At 36.4% G+C, this 24,313-nt stretch overlaps 1 protein-coding gene across 1 annotated transcript in view; it reads left to right on the top strand.

Annotated features, from left to right (window-relative positions):
- LOC134750954 (rhophilin-2-B) overlaps positions 1–24,313 on the top strand; it is a 173,330-nt gene that overhangs the window by 31,771 nt on the left and 117,246 nt on the right. The window contains exon 2 of the mRNA XM_063686239.1: positions 19,463–19,874. Coding sequence (XP_063542309.1) covers positions 19,767–19,874 — 108 coding nt within the window. The 5' untranslated portion in view covers positions 19,463–19,766. The remainder of the gene's footprint in view (positions 1–19,462; positions 19,875–24,313) is intronic.

Genomic DNA, 24,313 nt, shown 5'->3' with positions numbered 1-24,313 from the left:
TTTTTTTTTAATTACCCGTTTAAATACAGTCTTAATTAAGGGCATTTTCAGAAAAAAAATACCATTTACTATCTTGAAAAAATTTTTTTTTATATAACATATGGGAGTCAGTTTTGTGATACAAAAATGTGAAAATGCGTCACAAAACTGACACAAACTCAATTTAACGCGGTTTTTTTTTATATCGGTTGGTAATAAATGTATTTCTAAGTCGAATTAACTCAAAAGCTGATAGTTTTAACTTTTTTCTGAAAACCTCGTTACCTAAAAATATACACACATAAGATATAAACATACATAAGTACACGAGGATGATATTAAACTTGACCGCAATATTACCCAACATAAACAGTTGTGCCATTCTCAACCAAAAGGGCACTTATTGTCGGTTGTCAATAAGGCGTTACTTCCATATAGCTTCAATTTGAAATCAACCTTATCGACTAGCGACTAGGTACCTTTTGGTTGAAAACGTCACAGTTACTGCGTGTGCTATAATGGTTACTTCCCGTAGTTAACATCCATGTAAGGAAAACGTTTACGTTTTTGTGACTTCAAACGCCCGTGACCTTTAACTTTTTGTAAATAACTTATTGTTCTTAAGCATAAATTGCATGAAGATTTTTTACATACAATTCAATACACGGTGCAGATACGTCCTAAGACGCTTGAAAAAATATTATAAAAATCCGGCCAAGTGCGAGTCGGACTCGCGCACTTTTTATTTTTAGTATTCCGCACTTTTTAGTATTCGTTGTTATAGCGGCAACAGAAATACATTATCTGTGAAATACAGCCTGGTGACAGACGGAAAGACGGACAGACGGACAGACGGACAGCGGAGTCTTAGTAATAGGGTCCCGTTTTTACCCTTTGGGTACGGAACCCTAAAAATATCACTTACAACCTTATGCTTTTTAGGGTACCGTACCCAAAAGATCAAAACGGGACCCTATTACTAGTTAACACTCCACTGTCCGTCTGTCCGTCTGTCTGTCTGTCCGTCTGTTTGTCACCAGGCTGTATCTCATAAACCGTCATAAGTAGACAGTTGAAATGTTCACAGATGATGTATATCTGATGCCGCTATAACAACAAACACTAAAAATTTGACTTGTACAGAACTCGTACTTACGGTTTTTTTAGTTCTATGTGTTTGTGAAAAATGATGTTTTAATGATGTTCTTTACTTTGTATTATAGTCACGACTAAGTACTCATTACGATCTATGTAGACACGACTATTTGATACCACCACCACTCACTTCGCACCATTACGCAAAAAACGGCAAAAAAATCACGTTTGCTGTATGGGAGCCCACTTAAATATTTATTTTATTCTGTTTTTAGTATTTGTTGTTATAGCGGCAATAGAAATACATCATCTGTGAAAATTTTAACTGTCTAGCTATCACGGTGCATGAGATACAGCCTGGTGACAGACGGACAGAGAGACAGACAGCGGTCTTAGTAATAGGGTCCTGTTTTTAAAAAGGAACAATGATTGTTTATCGGTAAAACTAAAAAAATATATGAAATAAAATAAAATATTAAACTATGTCACTAGTTTTTCGATTAGTTCAAATTTACTGACGTAGGTGGTACATATTAAACGTAATAAAATTTAAATTGAGAGAAAATAAAATACTTATTGAACTTTATGGATCTCAACTAAATGTGTCAATTGGCACAATTTTCAGTCCAAAGGAGCGAACGTCTTTTGAGTAGTGATGTTACCGATTCTTTAAATACTCAAATGGATCCATTGTTTTGTACAAAAAATAAACATTTCTAAAATGATTGAAAAACACCTCACTGGTTGTTAAATGTCGGCGTTATAAAACCATGGCGCCGGTGAGTCATGGCCGTGTCGTGTCGTGCCGACAGGATAAGTCCCGGAAACAATGGAACACTACACGACAACACCCTTCCCCTTTTACTCAACAAACTCGCGAACGCGAAGCGAAGCATCGCGGCACGCCGCGGCGGCTTTCGCGTTCGCAACGAGATCGCCCACGTTATCAAAGGATTGATTCACACCGCGCCACATCGCTTTACTTCGCGTTCGCGAGTTGTTCGCCTACGTACTACCTAAGTTGCGTTACATTAGTTTAAAAGAAAGGTGACGAAATATGTTGGCTCACTGGATGTCCCAAAGTAGTTAGTTAGTCATAGTTTCTTAAAAATTCTAAAGTAATACTTAATAAAATATTTTTATAGTAAATATTTTAGTTAATGTAATGTACTAATTTCATATAGCCATAAGTTTACTGCATGTTCACTATTGTTCACAGGTACAAGACACTTATATAAGTTGTGGTTACCTATAATTAGATAAGCATCAGTCATGATTGTTATATAGATTTAAGAGCATGTAAGATGTATTATCTGTTAGCAAAGATAGATATAACTCCCTAATAGATAGATACAGTCTAAGGAAAAAACGTGCCTCGAAAATCAAGAAAATTTGATTCTCGTTGAGAGGGCGCTACTAGTTTTGGCCTACAGTCGATGGCGTTGACGGTTTCGTTTGTTATTTAACAATTTTAACGCGTATCAGTGAAAGAACATGGGTCAAAATCATAAAAATAATTAATGCAAATAAAAAAAATCATTTATCTATATTTAAATACATTCTATCGTATTTTTATAAATCTTCATTTTTAGTTTTAAAGTGTGTCGACAGATGGCAGAGAATTTACTGGGGTTACAAAATTTACTATGACAGTACCGCTCTAGTATAAGTTACTCTATGCTGTTAGTAATCCTAAATAAAGAAAATAAATAAATAAATAACATTTTGAGGTGTATTGAACACGATATTTGTTTGAAATCGTGAGGATTTTTGTCTGTGTGTATATGTTTTATTCGAATGCGTTTTTACAGAATTCGGATATCAAGTGCATATCGACTCAAACAAAAAGCTTCAATTTTTCCCAGCAGTGGGACACGTAAGGGCTCTAATCATCATCATCGTCAAACATCAATACCTATTATCACTATTATGGTCCAGAAATATTGTATACGAGCATTGGGTGGCGTTAAATATGATGACACGTGCAGACCTCTTTTCCAAAAGTTTCACATTCTCCCCCTAGCCTGTATGTACATTTTAAAAGTATGTATTTTTACAATAAACCACCCGGAGTACTTTATAAAGCGCGAGGAAATATTCGCAAGACACCTCCGGGCTCAGTACCAACATCTACTATACCAGCCAGCCTGTACCTCTGATATATATAGGAGAAATGCTTTTAATATGTGTGTTGTAATATACAATAACCTCCCTATAGAGCTGAGAATGTTGAAAGGGAACGTATTTAAAATAAAATTAACTGAATGGCTACATGAACATTGCTTTTATAGTGTTAAGGATTATTTAAAAATTAAAACGTAATATTTAAAATGACAGTTTTTTTTATTTGACATATGTAATTTATTTTATTTTATTTTACTTTTGACTAATGTACCATAATTCTCTCATTTTTTATTAAATTTAATTTCATTGACATTGTTTTATTAAGATAGTGTTTTAATGATTGCATGTTAGTAATTAATAAATGTACCTTATTGTACCATTATGTAAATATTTTGCATGTTGATGTTGTGTCGACTGAATACTGTGTCCAACTATTTTATAAGATCTGATTGTTACGTATTCGAGCAAATAAATATTCTATTCTATTCTAAAAGCTCAACCCCACTAGCCAACATGAAAAGAACTCAAAATTGGCATCAAATTACTTTGCACTCTTGTGAAGTCTTGTGGATAAAATACTACTTCCCATCCGCTTTTGAAGAACAGAGAGCCAGGAAAATCTATTGTTACCTATTTATTAAATTATCCTAATAAAATCTATACATATAATAAAGCGGAAGAGGGTCGAAAGTCTGTACATGGAAGATATTCGAAAAAAAATTGGCTGGGGATACTTAGAATCGATAACAGAACACATTCCAACAGTTTTTAGAATTTTTGTCTGTTTATCTGTTTGTCTGTTTATCTGTTTGTCTGTTTATTTGACCGCGCAACTAATGAAAACGGCTGAACGGATTTTGATGCAAACTTTACTAATCTGTCGAAAAAATCCACGGCCAGGTTATAGGCTATAAAAATTTGAGAAATTTTACCCCTAAGGGGGTGAAAAAGGGGATGAAAGTTTGTATGGGGTTCAAGATTTATTTTAAGCTAGCAATTTGAAACTTCGTAAGAAGATATATTATTGAAATACAAGAAAACTAATTTCAGCGTTTTTGAAAATTCATCCCCTAAAGAGGTGAAATAGAGGTTGAAAGTTTGTATGGTATGAAGATCTTTTTTTTTTTAGTGCGTTACTTGAAACTTTGTATAATGGGCATATTATTATAATACAGGAAATGTGATTTTAGCGTTTTCAAGAATTCGTCCCCTAACAGGGTTAAAAGGGGGTTGAAAGTTTGAATCCATTACAAATGCTTTGAAACTTCTTAGAAAGTTATGATAGACGATTACAAAAAAACTAATTTTGACGTTTTTGGAAATTTAACCCCTCAGGGGGTTGAAAAGGGGATGAAAGTTTGTCTTGGGGTGCAAATATTATTTTAAGCTAGGAACTTAAAACTTTGCAAAACGTTATTATATTAAAAAGCAAGAAAATTACTTTGAGTGTTTTTAAAAATTCATCCCCAATGGTGGTGAAAAAGGGGTTAAAAACTTTATCTTGATAACTATATCATTTTAGCTACTAGGCCAAGTTAGGTATCGTTTTTGTATAAATCGGGTATGCCGAATTCATTTATGATATCAAAATGACACCATTCCCGAGTGAAAACACAAAAAATATGAACGCTTAAGCCGCTAAACCGATTTAGATAAAATTTGGTATAGAGATAGTTTGAGTCCCGTGGAAGAACATAGGGTAGTTTTTAACCAAAAAAATGGAGACTGCGTTTGCATGGAGAAGCGGCCGTGCCCTTTCCTCTTAATAATGGTCACGAAGGTGGGTACTTTAAAAAAAACATTTTTCAGTAAATGTCAAACGATTTGGGACAAACGCGTTACCATGCCTTCCCGAAAAAAATCGAATCTTTCGCGAAAGTCTCGCAATGCATTGCGGCCAAAACCACGGTGAGACTCAGTGGCGCTCTAGCCAGGCAGGTCGCTTCGCTTTCGGCTGAAACGGCAAGCCAGCGCGAGTTCGATTATGATCCCAAATACATCGTACGTAATACATATGTAGGCGCAGATCCTGACGGAGTGTGGCGCCGGAGAAGCCGTGTTCATCCCGCGTATCCCCCTCATTCTGAGCATCCTAAGACTCACGTTTTAGTAATTATTACGGGTACCTGTCATGCCGCATCATGTTAAATTCGGCATAAAATATTTTTGGCATAAAAAATCGGCATAAATAAATTAGACAGAACTGCGAACCTGCGAACCTGAACTGTTGCTAGAAGTGGGTTAGGTTAGGTTAGAACTGCGACCCCCAAGGAAACGAACTGTTGCCAGAAGTGGGTTAGGTTAGGTTAGAATTGCGACCCTCAAGAAAACGAACTGTTGCTAGAAAAGTGGGTTAGGTTAGGTTAGAACTGCGACCCCCAAGAAAACGAACTGTTGCCAGAAAAGTGGAAATTTAAAAATTGGGATATTTAAAATAGGAATCACGTTAATTCGGAATAAGGGCAACTCCGAATTCGTGATTTTGAAAATCGTAAATGTTAAATTCGGTGTTTGCCACCATCGGAATTGTTATAGTCGGATGTAGTTCGGAATTTACAATATTCGGCTTTTTGGGTTTTCGGAAATATAAATCTTCGTGATTTTCATCATTCGTAATTATGACAGTCGGAATTTTGATGGGTCGAGCATTTAAAAATCGGAATGATAAAATTCGACATTCTAAAATTCGGAATAAAAAATTTTGGAATTATGTAGTGTACCCGATTTGCATAGGTACAGTCAAGGACGTAAAAATACAAAAATGGTACTGTATCGTTCGATATACACCTACTACTCTATGCCGTTTAAATCACGTCAAAAATTTGAATAAGGGCAAAAAAATATTCATTTTGGAGTGTAATTTTATTTAGTGGTAGCAAAGAGGATATAATATTATAGAGCGGTACTGTCATAGTAAATTTTGTAACCACAGTAAATTCACTGCCATCTATCGACACACTTTAAAACTAAAAATGAAGATTTATTAAAATACGATAAAATGTATTTAAATATGGATAAATGATCTTTTTTATTTGCATTAATTATTTTTATTATTTTGACCCATGTTCTTTCACTGATATGCGTTAAAATTGTTAAATAATAACAAACGAAACCGTCAACGCCCTCTATACGAGAATAGGCAAAAGGTAGTAGCGACATCTGATCGAGAATCAAATTTTCGTGGTTTTCTAGGCACGTTTTTTCCTTAAACTGTATCCATCTATTACGGAGTTATATCTATCTTTGGTGGTAGGTACCTAATTGTAAAATATTTTATCTGGACTACAGTCCTCTAGCGTATCCATCTGTCAACTTTACTTTTAAGTTCTGTCTCCAGGGGACAGGGAGATAAATTAGGGGTGAATTAGCCGCTTACTGACACAGACCGAATTCCACGCAGGCGAAGCCGCGGGCACAGCTAGTACTTAATATAATTAATGACCTGGACAGCTTCCTGAACAACTGGCCGGAGGAAACACCAAATCGGGAGTCGTGGAAATCAAGGGGAGAGGCCTTTGCCCAGCAGTGGGACACTTAGTAGGCTTAAAAAAAAAAGTATTATCACGCGTGATCGCATCAGAAATGAGGCCATCCGCAGTAGAACCAAAGTAACCGATGTAGCCCTCCGAATCGCTAAACTTAAGTGGCAGTGGGCGGGGCACATTGCACATAGAACCGATGGCCGTTGGGGCGGAAAGGTTCTCGAGTGGCGACCACGTACCGGAAGGCGCAGCATTGTGGCACTCTTTGGGGGACGCCTATGTCCAGCAGTGGACGTCCTCTGGCTGATATGATGATGATGATGTACTATCACGAACATGTATACCGTCGTGCGTGAACTATCAGCATATTATTCATAAAATCATATGCATGCACGAACGGGCTCACTAATGATGGCGAATCTACATGATTCTCGCCTGGACAAAAAGGTTAGGGAGTTATGTGGGGGCCAAAAACTTTATAAGAGTCATTGGAGCATCGATTTATTAGAATATTTAGTTTATCTTATTTAGTGACACTAGTGTAATGAATTTATAACAGATCCGAATTTATTCTTTCAAACTATAGGTACAGATTAGGGATTTTACGGAACTCCGTTTCCGGTTCCGTCAAGTCGGAACTTCCGATTGGTATTACATATTCACTTCAGTTGCCCTTCCGATATTTTTGAATAAAACATAAACAAAATCTAAAAACAAATAAAACATCTTAACCTCCTAAGTCCTGCGGTAACAAATTTTGTACATAATAAAAGTCACCCTTCAGTCCCAGCATTAAGCAAAGTACTATCATATGTATTATATCGTATAGAACGTATTATATGTATTATATATTATAACTATACATGACTGTTAATATATTTGTTTTATTTTACATAAATCCCATGCCCATGCTATAGACTGTAGGTTTACTTTAGGTTTACCTGTCTTTTAGGAAACTAAATATTTTCTTTTATGCCGTTTGATTTGCTTTGATGTCTACCGTTCTCCAACTCTCCCTCAATTGCTCAAAGGTTTACTGGAAGAGATCCCTTAAGGGATAAGTTCGCCTTTGTACAAATGATGCGTTTTTCTCGTGTTTTATGTTTATTTTTGTACAATAAAGAGTTTTACTACTACTACTACTATAGTAATAAACACCGATAGTACATATTTCGGTAAAAAATGTTTAGATGCCCCCCGCTTTCAAATTTGAATACTCGCGCGGAATATTCTGACAGTCCAGACTCCAGAGTTATAAATAGTCTGTTCAGGACTGACAGCAAATATTTATTATGTGCAAAAAAATGACTATGACGTTTAAAAAAAGCTGGGACTTAGGAGGTTATAATAAATAACTAAAAACTATTCCCCTGCGGCATGGTGCCGTAGATGCTGGCAGCATTTCCTCGCTGTATTTATTCTTTGTGCGAGAAAGCTGCCAGCTCTACGATCGTCGATCACCGTTGGCGTCTGCTATTCTTTTGGGCATGAATCCTTACATGTTAACATGTCACTCTGGCTATATCAGGGCTCGTCAATGCGGCGAAGCCTTACAAATATAGTCGGTCGCACGTTTTACTAAATGTCAACTTGACGAAGGTATAGTGTCAGATATTGGATATGTGCATAAAAGTGTTGCGTTACTTCACTAAATAGTATAAAACAACGTCGCTTATTCCGCTGTCTGTACCTATGCTTAGATCTTTAAAACTACGCAACGGATTTTAATGCGGTTTTCACGTCTCTATTGTTTCCCATATAGTTTTAAGTCATAATGTATTGTTTCAGTCCACATTTTCATTAGTCATAATTTGGTTGTTCTCAGAAACGCGTAACTTTTCTGGATTGTCATAAAACAAACCTAACCTAACCTATCTATAGGATAACCTGAGGAAAATCCTGAAAAGTTAACGGTTTCAGAATTATGACTAATGATAATATGACAAACATTACATCACGACTTTCAACAATTATGTCAAACAAAGGGATCCCGGTTTTTCACCTATCAATAGAGTAATTCTTGAGGAAGGTTTTAGTGTATAATTTGTAGTTTTTGTGTAACCCGTGCGAAGCCGGGGCGGGTCGCTAGTATAAGGTCGAAGTCATCCTATCCCGCATTAACTCCCATTAACATATAGGCGGACAGTGCCAGAAAAAACCTTTTCCCCTCACTAGCTCGGAAAGCCGTCTTTTATCCTTTAAAACAAGCGGGGAAAAACGCATTTTATCCACTAGTGGGGAAAGTAATTTGACCTTGGATGGAGCGTGTTTAAGTAGCTTGACAGATAACAAAACGTAAAACGCTCATAATAATGGTTCGTTCGATATTAATTATCATTAAATAAATGGTTTGAGAATCTAATAAAAAAGACCAAATTTAGCTTTATTTAATAATTTTAAGTCATAAACCTTAAATTTCCATAGGAAACGTTAGATTTTTTATTTATATAAATATAATTCTGAACGCACAAGTTGAGTAGATGCAATTTCAAAACGCATCGTTGACATTTCATACGTCAGAACAGAAATGTCAACATTGTCAACAAAATTTTTACTGTTCTTCTCACAGACTCACGTAAAAATCAGAATTTCTAGTGTTTTCTGTTATAATATCGTAAAAAAATTAGTGATTCCAGTGATGAAGATGATCTAACGCCTGTGGATGTTGCACTTTCCTCGCTATAGTGAGGGGAAAAGTTTTGTATTACACACGGGTGCAAATGTATTTTACTTCTCGTGTGTTGAAACACTCGCGGGTAAAATACAACTTTGCACCTTTGTATAACAAATAACTATTTCATTTCTCATGCTCTGATAGAGCGTCATTGTTGTTCTAAAAGGTATGCAGAAAATGATACGTGTCTGCACTAGAGCATTTTACGTTCGAAGTTTTTTTTACGATAAGCGATTGAAATTTGAGTTTAAATGGATTTGTTATACAATTTCCATTCTGATATTTGACTCCATTCCATAAAAAACGATGCTTTTGTCTGAATTGTTAATTGAAAGTACCCTCAAGAAATACTATAAAAATGTATACTTAGTCATATTTAAAAAAAAAACATGCATTTTGCTTTCCTCCTATTCGAAATGAAAAGTAGTGTTTAACTCGGGTGAAAGGCATAATTTCTGCCTCGGACTATTGGCGCTCTCACAGTTCGAGCGCCAAAATACCTCGGCAGAAATGAGTGCCTTTCATCCCTTGGTTAACAATCTACCATATCACACTACCTTATGGGCAATAAGATCGTATACACATATTTTTAGCACTTTGACCGTGTTGTTAATATCTCGACAATACGGAAATAGTTTTCCACTGTAAACATGTTCTACACAATACGTTACGCTTCACATATCATCCGACTTATTAACGATAATGCGCGGAAACACGCAATTTCACAAAGTCAAGGACTAACGAAACGTGTTGACCGTGTTGTCTACAATACGTATGATAATGCCATGTGCCATTGCTAAACTGTTGGCACATTTCATTGGTTATCGGAATTGGAAAAGACAATTTCGAAATGAAGGTCAAAGCCTCTAAAATGTGAGTTTCAATACAAAACAATACCTACTATTTATAGTATTCTGACACAGTTTTAATACGGGTACAGAGACAATAGATGTAAACAATGTACCTAAATAAAATTGGGTAGAGGGCAGCAGACTGTTAAACTAGCTATAGGTTAGGTATAGGTTTTCGCGGGCTTGGTTTCCGCAACTCGAAGTTATATATTGCGCCTATTTTGCGTGATGGGTTGGCACTACTCTTGCCAACCCAACTCTTCCAAGAAGCCTAGCAGACCCTTGATGTTGCCGACGACTTCTGGGAGAGACCCCGGCGAACCGAGGTATTGTGCCCGGTATTCTGCCACCCCTGGACATTCGAGGATGACGTGGGCGGCTGTCTCTTCTGCCTCCATGCATGCCCTGGGCTATCTGTCACGCATGGTTAATAAGTGCTTGTTAAACTAGCTAAAGAACGATTTATTTCCACACAGCTTTTTGGTTATTAGTTATTTTATTTGTTTTACGACGGGGCAAAGTTGTTGTTAATTCTCGCTCTTTGAAAATGCTCCTCGTTATGGACCGAAAAGTATAAGTTGTTCGCCATAAGTACTGAAACTGAATTTTCCACCTCAGCAGCTCGAAGAAGCCTACTTTCGTCACTCCCTGGAGTGAGGAAAGTGCGACTTTCCTGACTCCAGGGAGTGAAACAAAGTATTTTTTTAATTTAGTGAAGGCCATGAACTGCCACTTCATACTTTTTTTTTATTTGTATTATTCTGTGTAATTCGAAATACATTTTAACCTTTAATTTGTTCTCACTACTAAGGTGAAAACTTATGTGTGCAACACGAGAGCAAAGTTATTTTACATCTCGTGTTTTTGAGTCTTCTAACTTAGAATCACTAGCTTCGCTCGTGATTTAATTATAGAATCTTTCGCTTACTCGGGACTCAAAATAAACACTCGCAAGAAAAACCAACTTTCCTCTCTTGTTGCACAATAGTAGATTGTGTCACAAGGGAGCAAAATGACATATTTACGGCGAGGGCGTACAATTGAATCCTAAACGAAGCGAAGGATTCTATAATAGAATCCTGAGCGTAGCGAGGGATTCTAACATAGAATCCTGAGCGTAGTGAGGGATTCAAGTGTTAACGCCCAAGGTGAAAATAATTTTGCTACCATGTGACACATACTGCTTTTAACATCACCTATGAGGAAATTACATACATATATTAGGTTTCAAAACATTATTATTTTAAGCAAAGATCGATACGGACAAAGTGCCAAAAATATGTGTACACGACCTTAGTATAGGTACATACTTCTGGCACTTTGTCCGTATCGATATTTTCAGACGTGACTGTAGTGACAAATTAAAAGTACCTACAGTTCATAATTATGTACCTAATATCTTTTCAAAAACAGCAGCAAACAACTAAAATGATACAATGAAAATCAAGTACATTATTCTTGTAGATTTTTCTGATAACAAATTAACTCTTACCCCTTTGAACCAAATCTTCGGAAGAACACTATGAAGACTGATATCACTTATACTTATTATTATTAGTGTCGTTACCGGGATGCTGCTTAAAACATCTGACACAGATGAAAAGGCCTATTATTATTGATTTAAACTAAGTATTTACAAATTTATACAGAATACAGACCCGCATAATGCTTTGTGAAATATTTGTACAAAACTTTTTAAATATAAACTTTTTAAATTGCATAGACAAGTATGGCTGCGTTTAAGGAGACCTAAAAAAAATGTCAAAATAAAAATTAAATTATTAAACTAAAGTTTTTTTACGTTTCTTTGTAAATATTACGCTAATTAATTAATTTACTTAATTTAAATATGCTATTAATTAATTTAAAATACGTTAATTACATTTATTATTTACAATTACAACAAAATATTATTTAAGTTAGAAAAAGTGTATGCACGTAATCGATTATAAAGAAATTGTAATCGATTATATGCATACTAATTTCATATGTCTTTGTGTCAATATTTCATACTGGCAACAAAATGTCCTTGAACAGAAAAGTGCCACTTTGATCCCTCCCAGCAGGGAAGAAAAGTTCCCTTTTCGAATAGGTGATGTGAAAATAACTATATAACACCACTGTTTGCTTTGCATCGGCTAAAAAACCAAACAACTGAGCAACACAAATCAGAAACAAGGGACAAGATTGCACTATCAAAGCAATGTGTTGCTGAAACAATGGATTTGGACGACATTGTTATGGGAAAACGGCAGCCGGTTCACACACTAGTACACCAAAGCCATAGAGTAACTTATACTAGAGCGGTACTGTCATAGTAAATTTTGTAATCCCAGTAAATTCACTGCCATCTGTCGACACACTTTAGAACTAAAATTGAAGATTTATAAAAATACGATAAAATGGATAAATGATTTTTTTTATTTGCATATGCGTTAAAATTGTTAAATAACAAACGAAACCGTCAACGCCATCTATACGACAGTAGGCCAAAGCTAGTAGCGCCCTCTGAACGAGAATCAAATTTTCTTGATTTTCGAGGTACGTTTTTTCCTTAGACTGTATCCATCTATTACGGAGTTATATCTATCTTTGACCAAAGCATTACGTCGTATCTACAGAATCTACACCACAGGCCAAAAGTATTAATATTTGATATTTATTGAAATAAAATTTTACAGCATTACAGCTAAGGGCGCCAATGCGCTGTAAAACTAAGTAATTAAACTGTGTTTTTACATTTTCGGGTCCTTGAAATATTTATCAGTTAACCAACCAAATATAAAACTGCCTGGATCTGTTCCTCATCGTTCTGGCTTTAACCTATTTCATTTAATCGTGCAATGTTTTCATCTACCCTCAAATGGCTAAATATTCGATCTACTTTTAGGTCATTTACTAGGGCGAAGTAATAGGTAAATTTTTACTCATTTTAAATATTCTCGTAGACGTCCTCGTCCCAAACCTTCAATATTTTCCTTCCTTAACCTGACAATGAATAATCAGCCTTATCACATAAGGCCTTAAAACTCACCTTGACTTAATTACTTGATAAGCTTGCCAAAATGGCAGATGTCCTTTAATGATGTCATCATTGTCATCAGTCCGTACTATTACTCTGTGTCTGTTTGTCTGTTACTTCTCCACGCTTTAACAGCTAAACTGATTTAGATGAAATTTATTTTAAAATTTAATTCAGGCAACAAGGCCCATAATCCATACTACTATTATAAATGCGAAAGTCTGTCTGTCGGTCTGTGTGTTACCTGTTCACGCTTAAACCGCTAAACCGATTTAGTTGAAATTTGGCGTAAAGATAGTTTGAGTCCCGGGGGAGGACATAGGATAGTTTTTATCCCGAAAATCATCCCTTAAGAGGGTGAAAAGCGGGGTGGAATCATGGTGGAATTGAGATAATAAATGAGTTACCTAATATTTGTGTGCATAATATGCTCAAATTGAATGATTGCTATAAGACTTTCTCCAGGCGCTATTCTTACTCTAGCTGGGGTTACCAAGTCCAAGCAGACGAAGTCGCGGGCAGAAGCTAGTATTACATATACCTTACAGACTAACATACATATAACATTCATAAACTTAAAAACTAAACACTATTTTGGCGATAGAACGGCGTGGCTCCGTTGAATCGTCTGGTCTTGTATCGGATTCAGCAGTTTGCCCCGGAACCTCCGAGACACCCTTTAGGTTTGAAATGAAAGGACATGTGAAAGGATAACAATTTATACCAAATACTGTTTGTTATCATTGTTATAATAATAACCTACAGACGCTAGAAATAAGGCCGCAAACACATACTGACGCTCATACGCTCTGATTGTTTGAGGCTCAGTTCAAGGCTACAATTATTTAATTACTGTGTGTTTAATGTGCCGCGTAATTAGAGAAATTCAGAAGTAACATTAATTGTTATGGAGTTATGGAGCCTTTCGCTGTGACCAAAGATAGATATAACTCCGTAATAGATAGATACAGTCTAAGGAAAAAACGTGCCTCGAAAATCAAGAAAATTTGATTCTCGTTCAGAGGGCGCTACTAGTTTTGGCCTACAGTCGTATAGATGGCGTTGACGGTTTCGTTTGTTATTTAACAATTTTAACGCATATCAGTGAAAGAACATGGGTCAAAATCATAAAAATAATAAATGCAAATAAAAAAAATCATTTATCTATATTTAAATACATTCTATCGTATTTTTACAAATCTTCATTTTTAGTTTTAAAGTGGCAGTGAATTTACTGGGGTTACAAAATTTACTATGACAGTACCGCTCTAGTATAAGTTACTCTATGCTGTGACAGAGACTAGTGAAAAGTATAGGGACTGGTTCATACAAAGGTGCGTTACTCATTTTGATCTTGATATCATATGATTTATTTTTTCATTTTATTTATTCATGAAATAGTTATTTGTGCAACAAGAGTGGAAAGTTGGTTTCTCTTGCGAGTGTTGATTTTGAGTCCCGAGAAAGCGAAAGATCCTATAATTGAATCACGAGCGAAGCGAGTGATTCCAAGTTAGAATCTTGAGCGTAGCGAGGGACTCAAAAACACGAGATGTAAAATAACTTTGCTCTCATGTGACACATATATAATTTTTCACCTCAGTACAACATATTAAAGGTTAAAATGTATTTCGAATTTGTAATAGACACCAAAGTGGCAGTTCATTGGCCTTCACTAAATTAAAAAGCTACCTTGTTTCACTCCCTGGAGTGAGGAAAGTCGCACTTTCGTCACTCCAGGGAGTGACGAAAGTAGGCTTGTTCGAGCAGCTGAGGTGAAAAAATATATTCATACGTTTCGGAGAGCCTAGGCCTCCATTTTCAAGCACTAAAAAGTCCCGCGATTGACTAAAAATATATAATTGAAAGTATTGAAACCGTGAAATTAGTTTACGTTCTCCAGGTTGTATAATTCGTCAGCGAGTTGATGCATCTAATGAATCATATGCAAGTCTCATTTCGCTGGAATCCTATTCAGCGTGAGTGAAATCAAAAGTTTTTACTTCCGATAGATTTCGATTTAGATAACATTATTATAGATTTAGGACACCAAATAATATATATATATATATATATATATATATATATATATATATATATATATGTATATATCACATTGCATGGATCGTTTCTGATAAATACTCATCGTCTATTAGTGTATACAAAAAAAACCGGCCAAGTGCGAGTCGGGCTCGCGCACGAAGGGTTCCGTACCATTTCCCAAAAAAAACGGCAAAAAAATCACGTTTGTTGTATGGGAGCCCCACTTAAATATTTATTTCATTCTGTTTTTAGTATTTGTTGTTATAGCGGCAACAGTAATACATCATCTGAAAATTTAAACTGTCTAGCTATCACGGTTCGTGAGATACAGCCTGGTGACAGACGGACAGACACACAGCGGAGTCTTAGTAATAGGGTCCCGTTTTTACCTTTTCGGTACGGAACCCTAAAAACCAGTTTTTAAATTATTAAGGTTAAATTATTTCGTTTTTAGGGTTCCGTACCGAAAAGGTAAAAACGGGACCCTATTACTAAGACTCCGCTGTCCGTCTATCCGTCTGTCTGTCACCAGGCTGTATCTCATGAACCGTGATAGCTAGACAGTTGAAATTTTCACAAATGATGTATTTCTGTTGCCGCTATAACAACAAATACTAAACAGTACGGAACCCTCGGTGGGCGAGTCCGACTCGCAATTGTCCGGTTTTTTTATAGTTGAAATATGGCATTATAGTCGCTACAAAATGCTACAAATGATTAGAAAAACACCGTAAATACTTTGGGTTCCTCCTGGGTACGCTGTATAACTAATTAAATGAAATAGACGTGATAAAATCTAACGATATCAAATACTTAACAGGTCAATTCGTATATTTTTTGAGTATTTATTTTATGTGGAGTGTTGCGGAGACTCTTTTTAAATAACTACACTACTTACGTTTTTCATTCACACAGCGTTTATCGACCGTAGTACAGTCGCGTATACTACAGTACTTTGGACATGTCTCTAGGCGAGATAACAACTCCATAGAGCGACTGGTCGTACAAGGCAGAATGGAGGGAACCAGATCGCGCGGCAAATCACCTATGCGCTGGACTGACCAAATAAAGTCCGCAGTGGGAAACCGCGTATCTGAGTGTGCTACACAGTCTGCCAACAGGGAGAGATGGCGGGAGATCGTGCGAAGAGCTGTGTCCGCCTCTACTACCGATGCGGACGCCTCAACGTGACCACGACCGCTCTGTCAAGAGAGATACGACAGAGAAGAAGACTTACCTTTTTACACGACTGCCCAAAAAAGGAGTGTATTGTTACTTTGATTTCTTTGATTGTTACGCCTTGCTTATATGTCATGAATATATTTGACGTTGTCATGGTAGGGACTGTAAATAAACATGTCAGTATGGAAAAACAGTATCTTATTTCTGAGAATGATAAAATATATTATAAATAAACAAAATACGCTGAAAATAAGTATTGTGTTACCGCGCGTGGGTAGGGAGTAAAATCAAACGTTACGTTATGTTTCGTGCGCTATTGCGCATCCTAGCACAGAGTATGCACGGCTGCATGGAAATGTCAATTGTCGAGCTGCCGGCGCCGGAAGACGGCCCGCCACCTGGTTGACGACGGTCCAGAAGGACCTAAAAGAGATAGGAATAGACAACACCGTAGCCCAAAACCGGGAACAGTGGAAAATGCAGACAAATGATGGGATAAGGCTTAGGACAAGAAGAGTCAATAACAACTGTCAATTAATATTTATTAAATTTCAGTAAATACAAGTAAACCTCCAGTCGTGAGTTGGAGACACACTTTTTTATATAAATTTACCAATTTCCAGTCTCCTAAATGCATATTAGAACATACACTATAGTAATCCACTTATCTTTGTTTACCGATTAAACAAGGATCTAGAAAGTTATTACCCACTCAGGTTATCTTCCACACTTATCGTACTATCCAGGTTATACAGATTAAGAAGTACATGATGTACTGTAGTGAATTACTCAACGTTTACTAGACAGAGATCCGTTGCATGAATTTCTACACTCACCTGTTATTTGATGATTGATCACACTGGGTCGGTTCATGGATGTAAGCAAAGGGAGGTAGATACAATGACCTTTTATTAATAATAGACGCGTGACGTTCATAGTTGACAAAACTAAAATACAGGTAATATTTAGTAGATGATTGTGACAATCTTGACACATTAGCGTCAGCCGTACGACTTACTCAATATAGGTTCCGGAACCTATTGATGGCTCACGATCGAGCGCCGGGTGCCATATCTACCTCCCTTTACTTACATACATGGGTATATGACACCCGACGCTCGATCTTGAGCCATCAAAATATAGGTTCCGGAACCAATATTGAGTAAGTCGTACGGCTGACGCCAATGTGTCAAGATTGTCACAATCATCTACAATATTGCCTGCACTCTTTTATATAGAAAGATAGTCTTATTGCGATTCCTATACGAGGAAAGAGAAAAATAGTGCCATGCTTTGTCCTTATCACCGACCGGGTTTTTTTTCATGGTCGGGTTATGGCAGCATAGGTAAGAGGCGATGGCGAAATACCGAAATTTATAAGTGAAAGAGAAAAAGAATTATGCTGCCATACATTAACCTGTCAATACATATGTCTTTCTCTTACCCTGGTCGCTCGGTTTCATGTCTATAACTACTATACTATGTCTATGCCTGCATTTTAGTTTTGTCAACTATGAACGTTAAACGTCTATTATTAATAAAAGGTCATTGGGTCGGTTGCACCAAACTATATGTCACCGTTAAAACATAAAACATTAGCAAACATTTTTGTATGGGAAGTTTCATAGTTCACTTCTGAGTGAAGTGGATCAGTCCGCAAAATATAGTTGGTGCAACTGGCCCTAAGTGATAAAGAATACGTTACCCTCTTTTTACAAGCTTTTTATTAACTTGCAATGTACCTATGTAATATGTAACTATGTGTGTACAGGTCAAATCTTGCAAGTTAAATTTGTCCCACTTCCCGGTTTCCGATAAAGCTGAAAATTTGCATACATATGTAAGTCGGATGACAACGCAATATTATGGTACCATCGAGCTGATCTGATGATGAAGACAGGAGGTGGTCATAGGAATTCTGTGATAAAACAACGCAACCTAATTGTATTTGGGTTTTTTAGAATTGTCTCGATGAGTATTAGTTGCCTGTGAAAAGAAAAGTTCAGTCAGTGATGAAAGCTTGTACTAAGAATGAAATTTTTGCTAAACAGTTTTTCCTGTATAACATATGGTCATAGGCTGAATCAAATAAGTCAAATAACTAATGACGGTGGAATTTCTTAACCGTATCGTAGACTATAAGATAAGAATCGCAAAACAAACAAAATATTTAAACAATGACATCAATATTAAACAAATAAACGTAGTATGTTTAACAATAAACATAACTCTACATTGTACTGATACGAGTTATAGTATTCGAACGTAAACTTATCTAAGTAAAATATAAATGTACTTATAAAACAGTTCAAAGTACGTTACCCTTCTTAATCATTTTCTGGTGAAAAGCTTCTACTTGCCATGCGTCAGGATTTGTGCGGACATGTCAGGATATTTGACCCTTTGTCCGGATTGCGGCCGGACTCGGCAAGTGTCAGGATTTTTAGGAATGACCCACCGCAGAGCGCAGAGCGCAGCGCGCTGCCGGGGCGTCGTTAAAGCTACGTCAAATCTGTTACAAGAAATGTCAGGATTTTTAGGGACATGTCAGCATTTTTATTAGGACATTTAATTCTTCCATATGGCAACCCTACTTAAGCATAAGTACAGATGTAGTAATTGTTTTCCATAGTATTTTCTCTGAAAAGTTCGTATTTGTCATGCTACTTCAGTCAACCTCAGTACTGATTGACTGACAGAAATAGCATAACAGGTTCGTGCGTTTCCGTGAAAATACGATGGTAAAGGATTATGCAATACATTTGTACTTAACCCTTAAATGCATATTGTTGCCAAATGTATACAAAGCATTGGACAGCTCACAGATTCAACAGAAAAAAGCTTAAATAACTAAATAAAAACATTTTTTACAACCAAAAATAAAAAATCATGCATTTAAGGGTTAATAGGTAGTTTTTTTAATTGCATTACAATAAGTACCTACATTAGATAGGCATAGAAAGTATCTCTAGTATTACACTATCAATAAATACGGTTTCTTTGTCCACAGGTCAACAGGTAAACAGTAAAAGAAAAGAAAGCAGTGAAACTACGTACATCTAAACTGAAACCTTGAAAATTACACATGAAAAAATTACACACGTGAAAATTAAAAGTGAAAAACCAGTGTAACCGTGAAATACGGGATAGTGCAGTGAAAAATCGCGAGCGACCTTAAAGGACGAACCGCGAGTCCTCCAATAATTGCGAGTGCAGTGAGTAAAAATAGCGAGTGAACTTAAAGGCCCAACCGCGCTGCTATAATAGCGAGTGCAGTGTGCCGTGTGTGTGATTGTGTATGATGAGTGGCGAGTATGGGTGACCTGACCATGCATAGGACGTGCGTGAGGGTCAACTCTGCGGACGACGAGTCCAGGGACGAGGTAGATCATGACCTGCCTAAGAAAAACCCTTTTATTCGGGTAAGTATTTTTTTAAGCTGTAAAAGTACTTTATCAAAATTATATGGCTTTGAATCGATAGTTGAGATAGTCTGAATCGACAGTATAGATATTTATGTCCCCGGTATGTCAACAATAACTGAAGTGGAGCTTTGTCGGCAATGGTGTCTGTTGCAATGATTCCATTCATGCGAACCGTACCTATTGTTTTGAAGTTCGACGCCGTTTTCGCAGAAATTTGCTTGTATGTATGAAACAGAGAAGGAAATAAAAGAACATTATTTTATGTAACTATTGAGTTTGTTGTCGGTCCCATATTGGGATATCCTCCTACAATTTAGGAGGGAATTAAATCTTCTCGGGTCCGAGGTGTAGGTTTGGAGCCGGCGTAGCTTTATCGCGTACGCGCGTATATCTTTACTTGAAAATAGTTGTATTGTATAACTAGCCTTATGAACCGATTTTGCATGTACAACCAGCCTTAAAGTTTATAGTCTATGATGGTTCATTATTTTTGAATGTGGCTACTTTTGCACTTTGTAGTTTTTCCTCAGTCACCCGTTGACCACGAACGCTGTAAAGGGTTCGAAACGTCGGGACGGGATGCATTATGACGACCGGTCTGGCCTAGTGGGTAGTGACCCTGCCTGTGAAGCCGATGGTCCTGGGTTCGAATCCCGGTAAGGGCATTTATTTGTGTGATGAGTACAGATATTTGCTCCTGAGTCATGGGTGTTTTCTATGTATTTAAGTATTTATATATTATATATAACGTTGTCTGAGTGCCCATAAGACAAGCCTCCTTGGGCTTACCGTGGGACTTAGTCAATCTGTGTAAGAATGTCCTATAATATTTATTTATTTATTTATTATATTTAAATAAAAGAATGTTTCCTTTAACCCTTCGAGCGGCAAACTACCTCGAATGGGGCGCTCTCTGACAACCGCGCGTGCGGCGGGCCGCCATGTTTAATATGGAAAACACGCCGCATTGCGGCTGCGCGCCGCACGGCACGAAAATTTAAAATATTGCTTCGCCGCTCGAGGGGTTAAGTAAAATGAGCTAGTTTAAAGTTTTAATACTTTCCCTCAAGGCCCATAAATTATTATTAACAAAGGGCCCGGGAAATTTAAAAAATGTACGCGTGAATGGTTGTCCTCCGATAAAAAAATGGAATTTTGCGCCTTTTTCTACTGACAGAGTGTACTCGTATACACGCAATTTGTTTATTTACGGAATATAACATTTTACTCGCACTTTCAAAGCAAGATCTTTAATTAAAAATATCCACTTTTTTCCTCAACCAGTCGTACCTAGAATTAAAAGCATTCCTACATTTCCTACTAAATACTTGCGTGCTGGTCCTTCGCCGATACTAGGTAAAAATACTTGTCAATTAGTTAACATAACTGCTATCAATTACGTAATTATTAGAAATACTTAGGAAGTAATTATTGTTTTCTTGGAACCATGATTGATGCATTTAAAATCTAATTTAATAACACTTAAATAGGTTAAAATGGTATCTTGGGTATTCTGAGAAAATATAGGTTGTTTTTAATAAATCAATTATAGGCAAAAGTGAACACTAAACGAGGCAGATCTCAATCTGTAGGGGAGAGGGGGGCAGATATTACTGGAGGCAGCTTAGAAAAAATGCGTTCAAAGATGTAGTAGTAGTAGTAGTAAATCACTTTATTGTACAAAACAAAAATTGATAACATGAAATTCATATAAATTTAGGTACAAAGGCGAGCTTATCCCTATAAGGGATTTCTTCCAGCTAACCTTAGAGTAAATTAGTGGAAAATTCGAATTAGATAGATAGACAAACTTACAGAACGTACAATAATATTTAAGATGTATTTTTTTGATGCGATAATGATCCAAACCCATATTTTGGGTTTGCAACATCGACCCACACAACTGTCAATATTACAAAATATTTAATTAGTGTACTATAAATAATGAAAATATTGCAATTTATTGATTTAATCAAAACATAACAAATACTCGTATAATCCGCTGTTAAAACATTATAGGGGTTGTTTTGAACAATAGTGTGTGCATAACTGCCTCAAGGGCGTAGCTTTAATAAGATTAACCCCCACTGGGGCACCTTTGAACACTCCAAAAAACATTAATGTTCAAAACTACCCCATCTTTGTTGTAACTGTAAAGTATACGACTAAAGTGTTAACACGATTATTTCTAGTGGCAAACTGTACTAAATGCAGATAAAATAACTACCATTTGATAATGTAATGTGGATCAGAATCAGAAAAGGTGGTTCTGTATCACAACATTCACGACCCAGAAATCACCCTGTAATATAATGTATGTATGTATGTATGTCGTAACCATATCATAGTATTGGATCGGTAGACCCTCAGGGTTCAACAGGAAATATGCGAGTGACGAAATCGCCCTTGAGATAATACTCATAAGTAAAAATACCCAGTATTGATACTAGGTAAATACTAATTACCACACCGAGCCCTATAGGTACTGGTCGGACAAGAAAGTTGCGACAGACGGACAAATTTGTTCAAACAACTCTCACTAGCTTCTTAACTAGTTCTGTACGCGGTTTCACATGTACAGGAAGGAATGGCCGCTCCTTAGTTAGTTTAAAAAACCGGCCAAGTGCGAGTCGCACTCGCGCACGAAGGGTTTTGTACCATTACGCAAAAAACGGCAATAAAATCACGTTTGTTGTATGGGAGCCCCACTTAAATATTTATTTTATTCTGTTTTTAGTATTTGTTGTTATAGCTAGATTATTTAGACAGTTGAAATTTTCACAGATGATGTATTTCTGTTGCCGCTATAACAACAAATAATAAAAAGTACGGAACCCTCGGTGGGCGAGTCCGACTCGCACTTGGCCAGTTTTTTTAAGTACCTAGGTTTTAATCACAACATGTATAGAAATGAAAAGTTTCTACATAATAATATATCTTCATAAATAGCCATCCTCATAACTTTAAACGCGAGAAAACCTTAAAAACAATACCAAATTAACAAAAAACACAGGAAAAGTGACAAGGGAGACAAAATAATGGGATATTTTCGTAAACAAGCTATTGTATGGGCTCATCAAAGTCACAGACCAGTTTACAGTAAAGACTGTAAACCTCCAAGGAAAGTGGTAGAATATGTAATCGTATTTAATTAAAAGAAACCGGTCAAGTGTGAGTCGGACTCGCGCACGAAGGGTTCCGTACCATTACGCAAAACACGGCAAAAAAGTCACGTTTGTTGAAAACATAACATTTTATATATTCGCGATTCATGTCAACTGGTAACATCCCTATTATTCCTATTAATACAGTTAGGGCCACTTGCACCATTCAGTAACCCGGGGTTAACCAGTTACATCTGGAGTTACCATGGTTACCAATACAATTCGACACTGGGTTAACGGTTTAACCGATTAACCCCGTGTTAGTGGGACGGCCATCTATGGGGCAGCTGCCTAACACGCCATCTAGTTAGTTATTTGTGTTTATTTAATAAAATGAAGCTAGTTTCAAACAACGCCGAAAGCGCCTTACAAAATGAATCTACAACAATTACGAGGAACGCGATTATCTATGCAAAATATCAGTCTATATTAACAAGTTTGGGAACAAATCAAATTATTTTATTAAATATTTTGATTTGTTTTTTTTTTAAGTAGTTACACATCAGCTGAGCCACTTTCCCTTTCAATTAGTTTGTAAGCATTATCGTGTACTTTTATTATGTACCTATGTTACAACTTCTTGAATAAACGTCTTTTATTTCATGAGTAACTATCGCGGTAACCGAAGACAATATTATGTCTTTTATTATTATTATTATTATATATAAATTAAAAACTGTAATATATGACATCTATTCTATTACAGTTTTTTTTTATCAGTCTATATTATTCATTTGTCTTTGACTAAAACAAAATTAAACTGCAGCCGTATAGCCGTAATCATGCTTAATACCTATAACGATAAGGTCCATTATTGCTAAATTCACACGCATTTTGTTTCTAAACATACGTAATAAATTTCGGGGGCTTTCTATTTAGTTAAAAAAAAACAATGGTGTGGTCGTAATTCGGAGAGTTATAGTTTTAAATGATGGTTATTCCACATGGTGCGTGGGAAGTTGTGACTTCTAATGTGTACTAAAAGTAGCCAAGTATATTGTTTTTCACCACACTTACTCGTAATACTTCTCGTGTGTTAAAACATTTGCGGGTAAAATACAACTTTGCACCCTTGTATAACACAAAAGCGTGGAAAGTGCAACATTCACAGGCGTTAGATCATCTTCATCACTGGAATCACTCTTTTATTTTACGATAAATACGATATTATAACAGAAAACTCTGGAAGTTGTGTATTTTCACGTGTCGGAGTCAATTAGTCGGTGAGAATTTTTTTGTTGACAATTTTGACATTTCTGACGATGCGTTTTG

Source organism: Cydia strobilella, chromosome 21, assembly GCF_947568885.1.
Source record: "Cydia strobilella chromosome 21, ilCydStro3.1, whole genome shotgun sequence".
Taxonomy (NCBI): domain Eukaryota; kingdom Metazoa; phylum Arthropoda; class Insecta; order Lepidoptera; family Tortricidae; genus Cydia; species Cydia strobilella.
The sequence above is the reverse complement of the archived record's forward strand: the minus strand, read 5'-3'. Positions and strand labels throughout refer to the sequence as shown.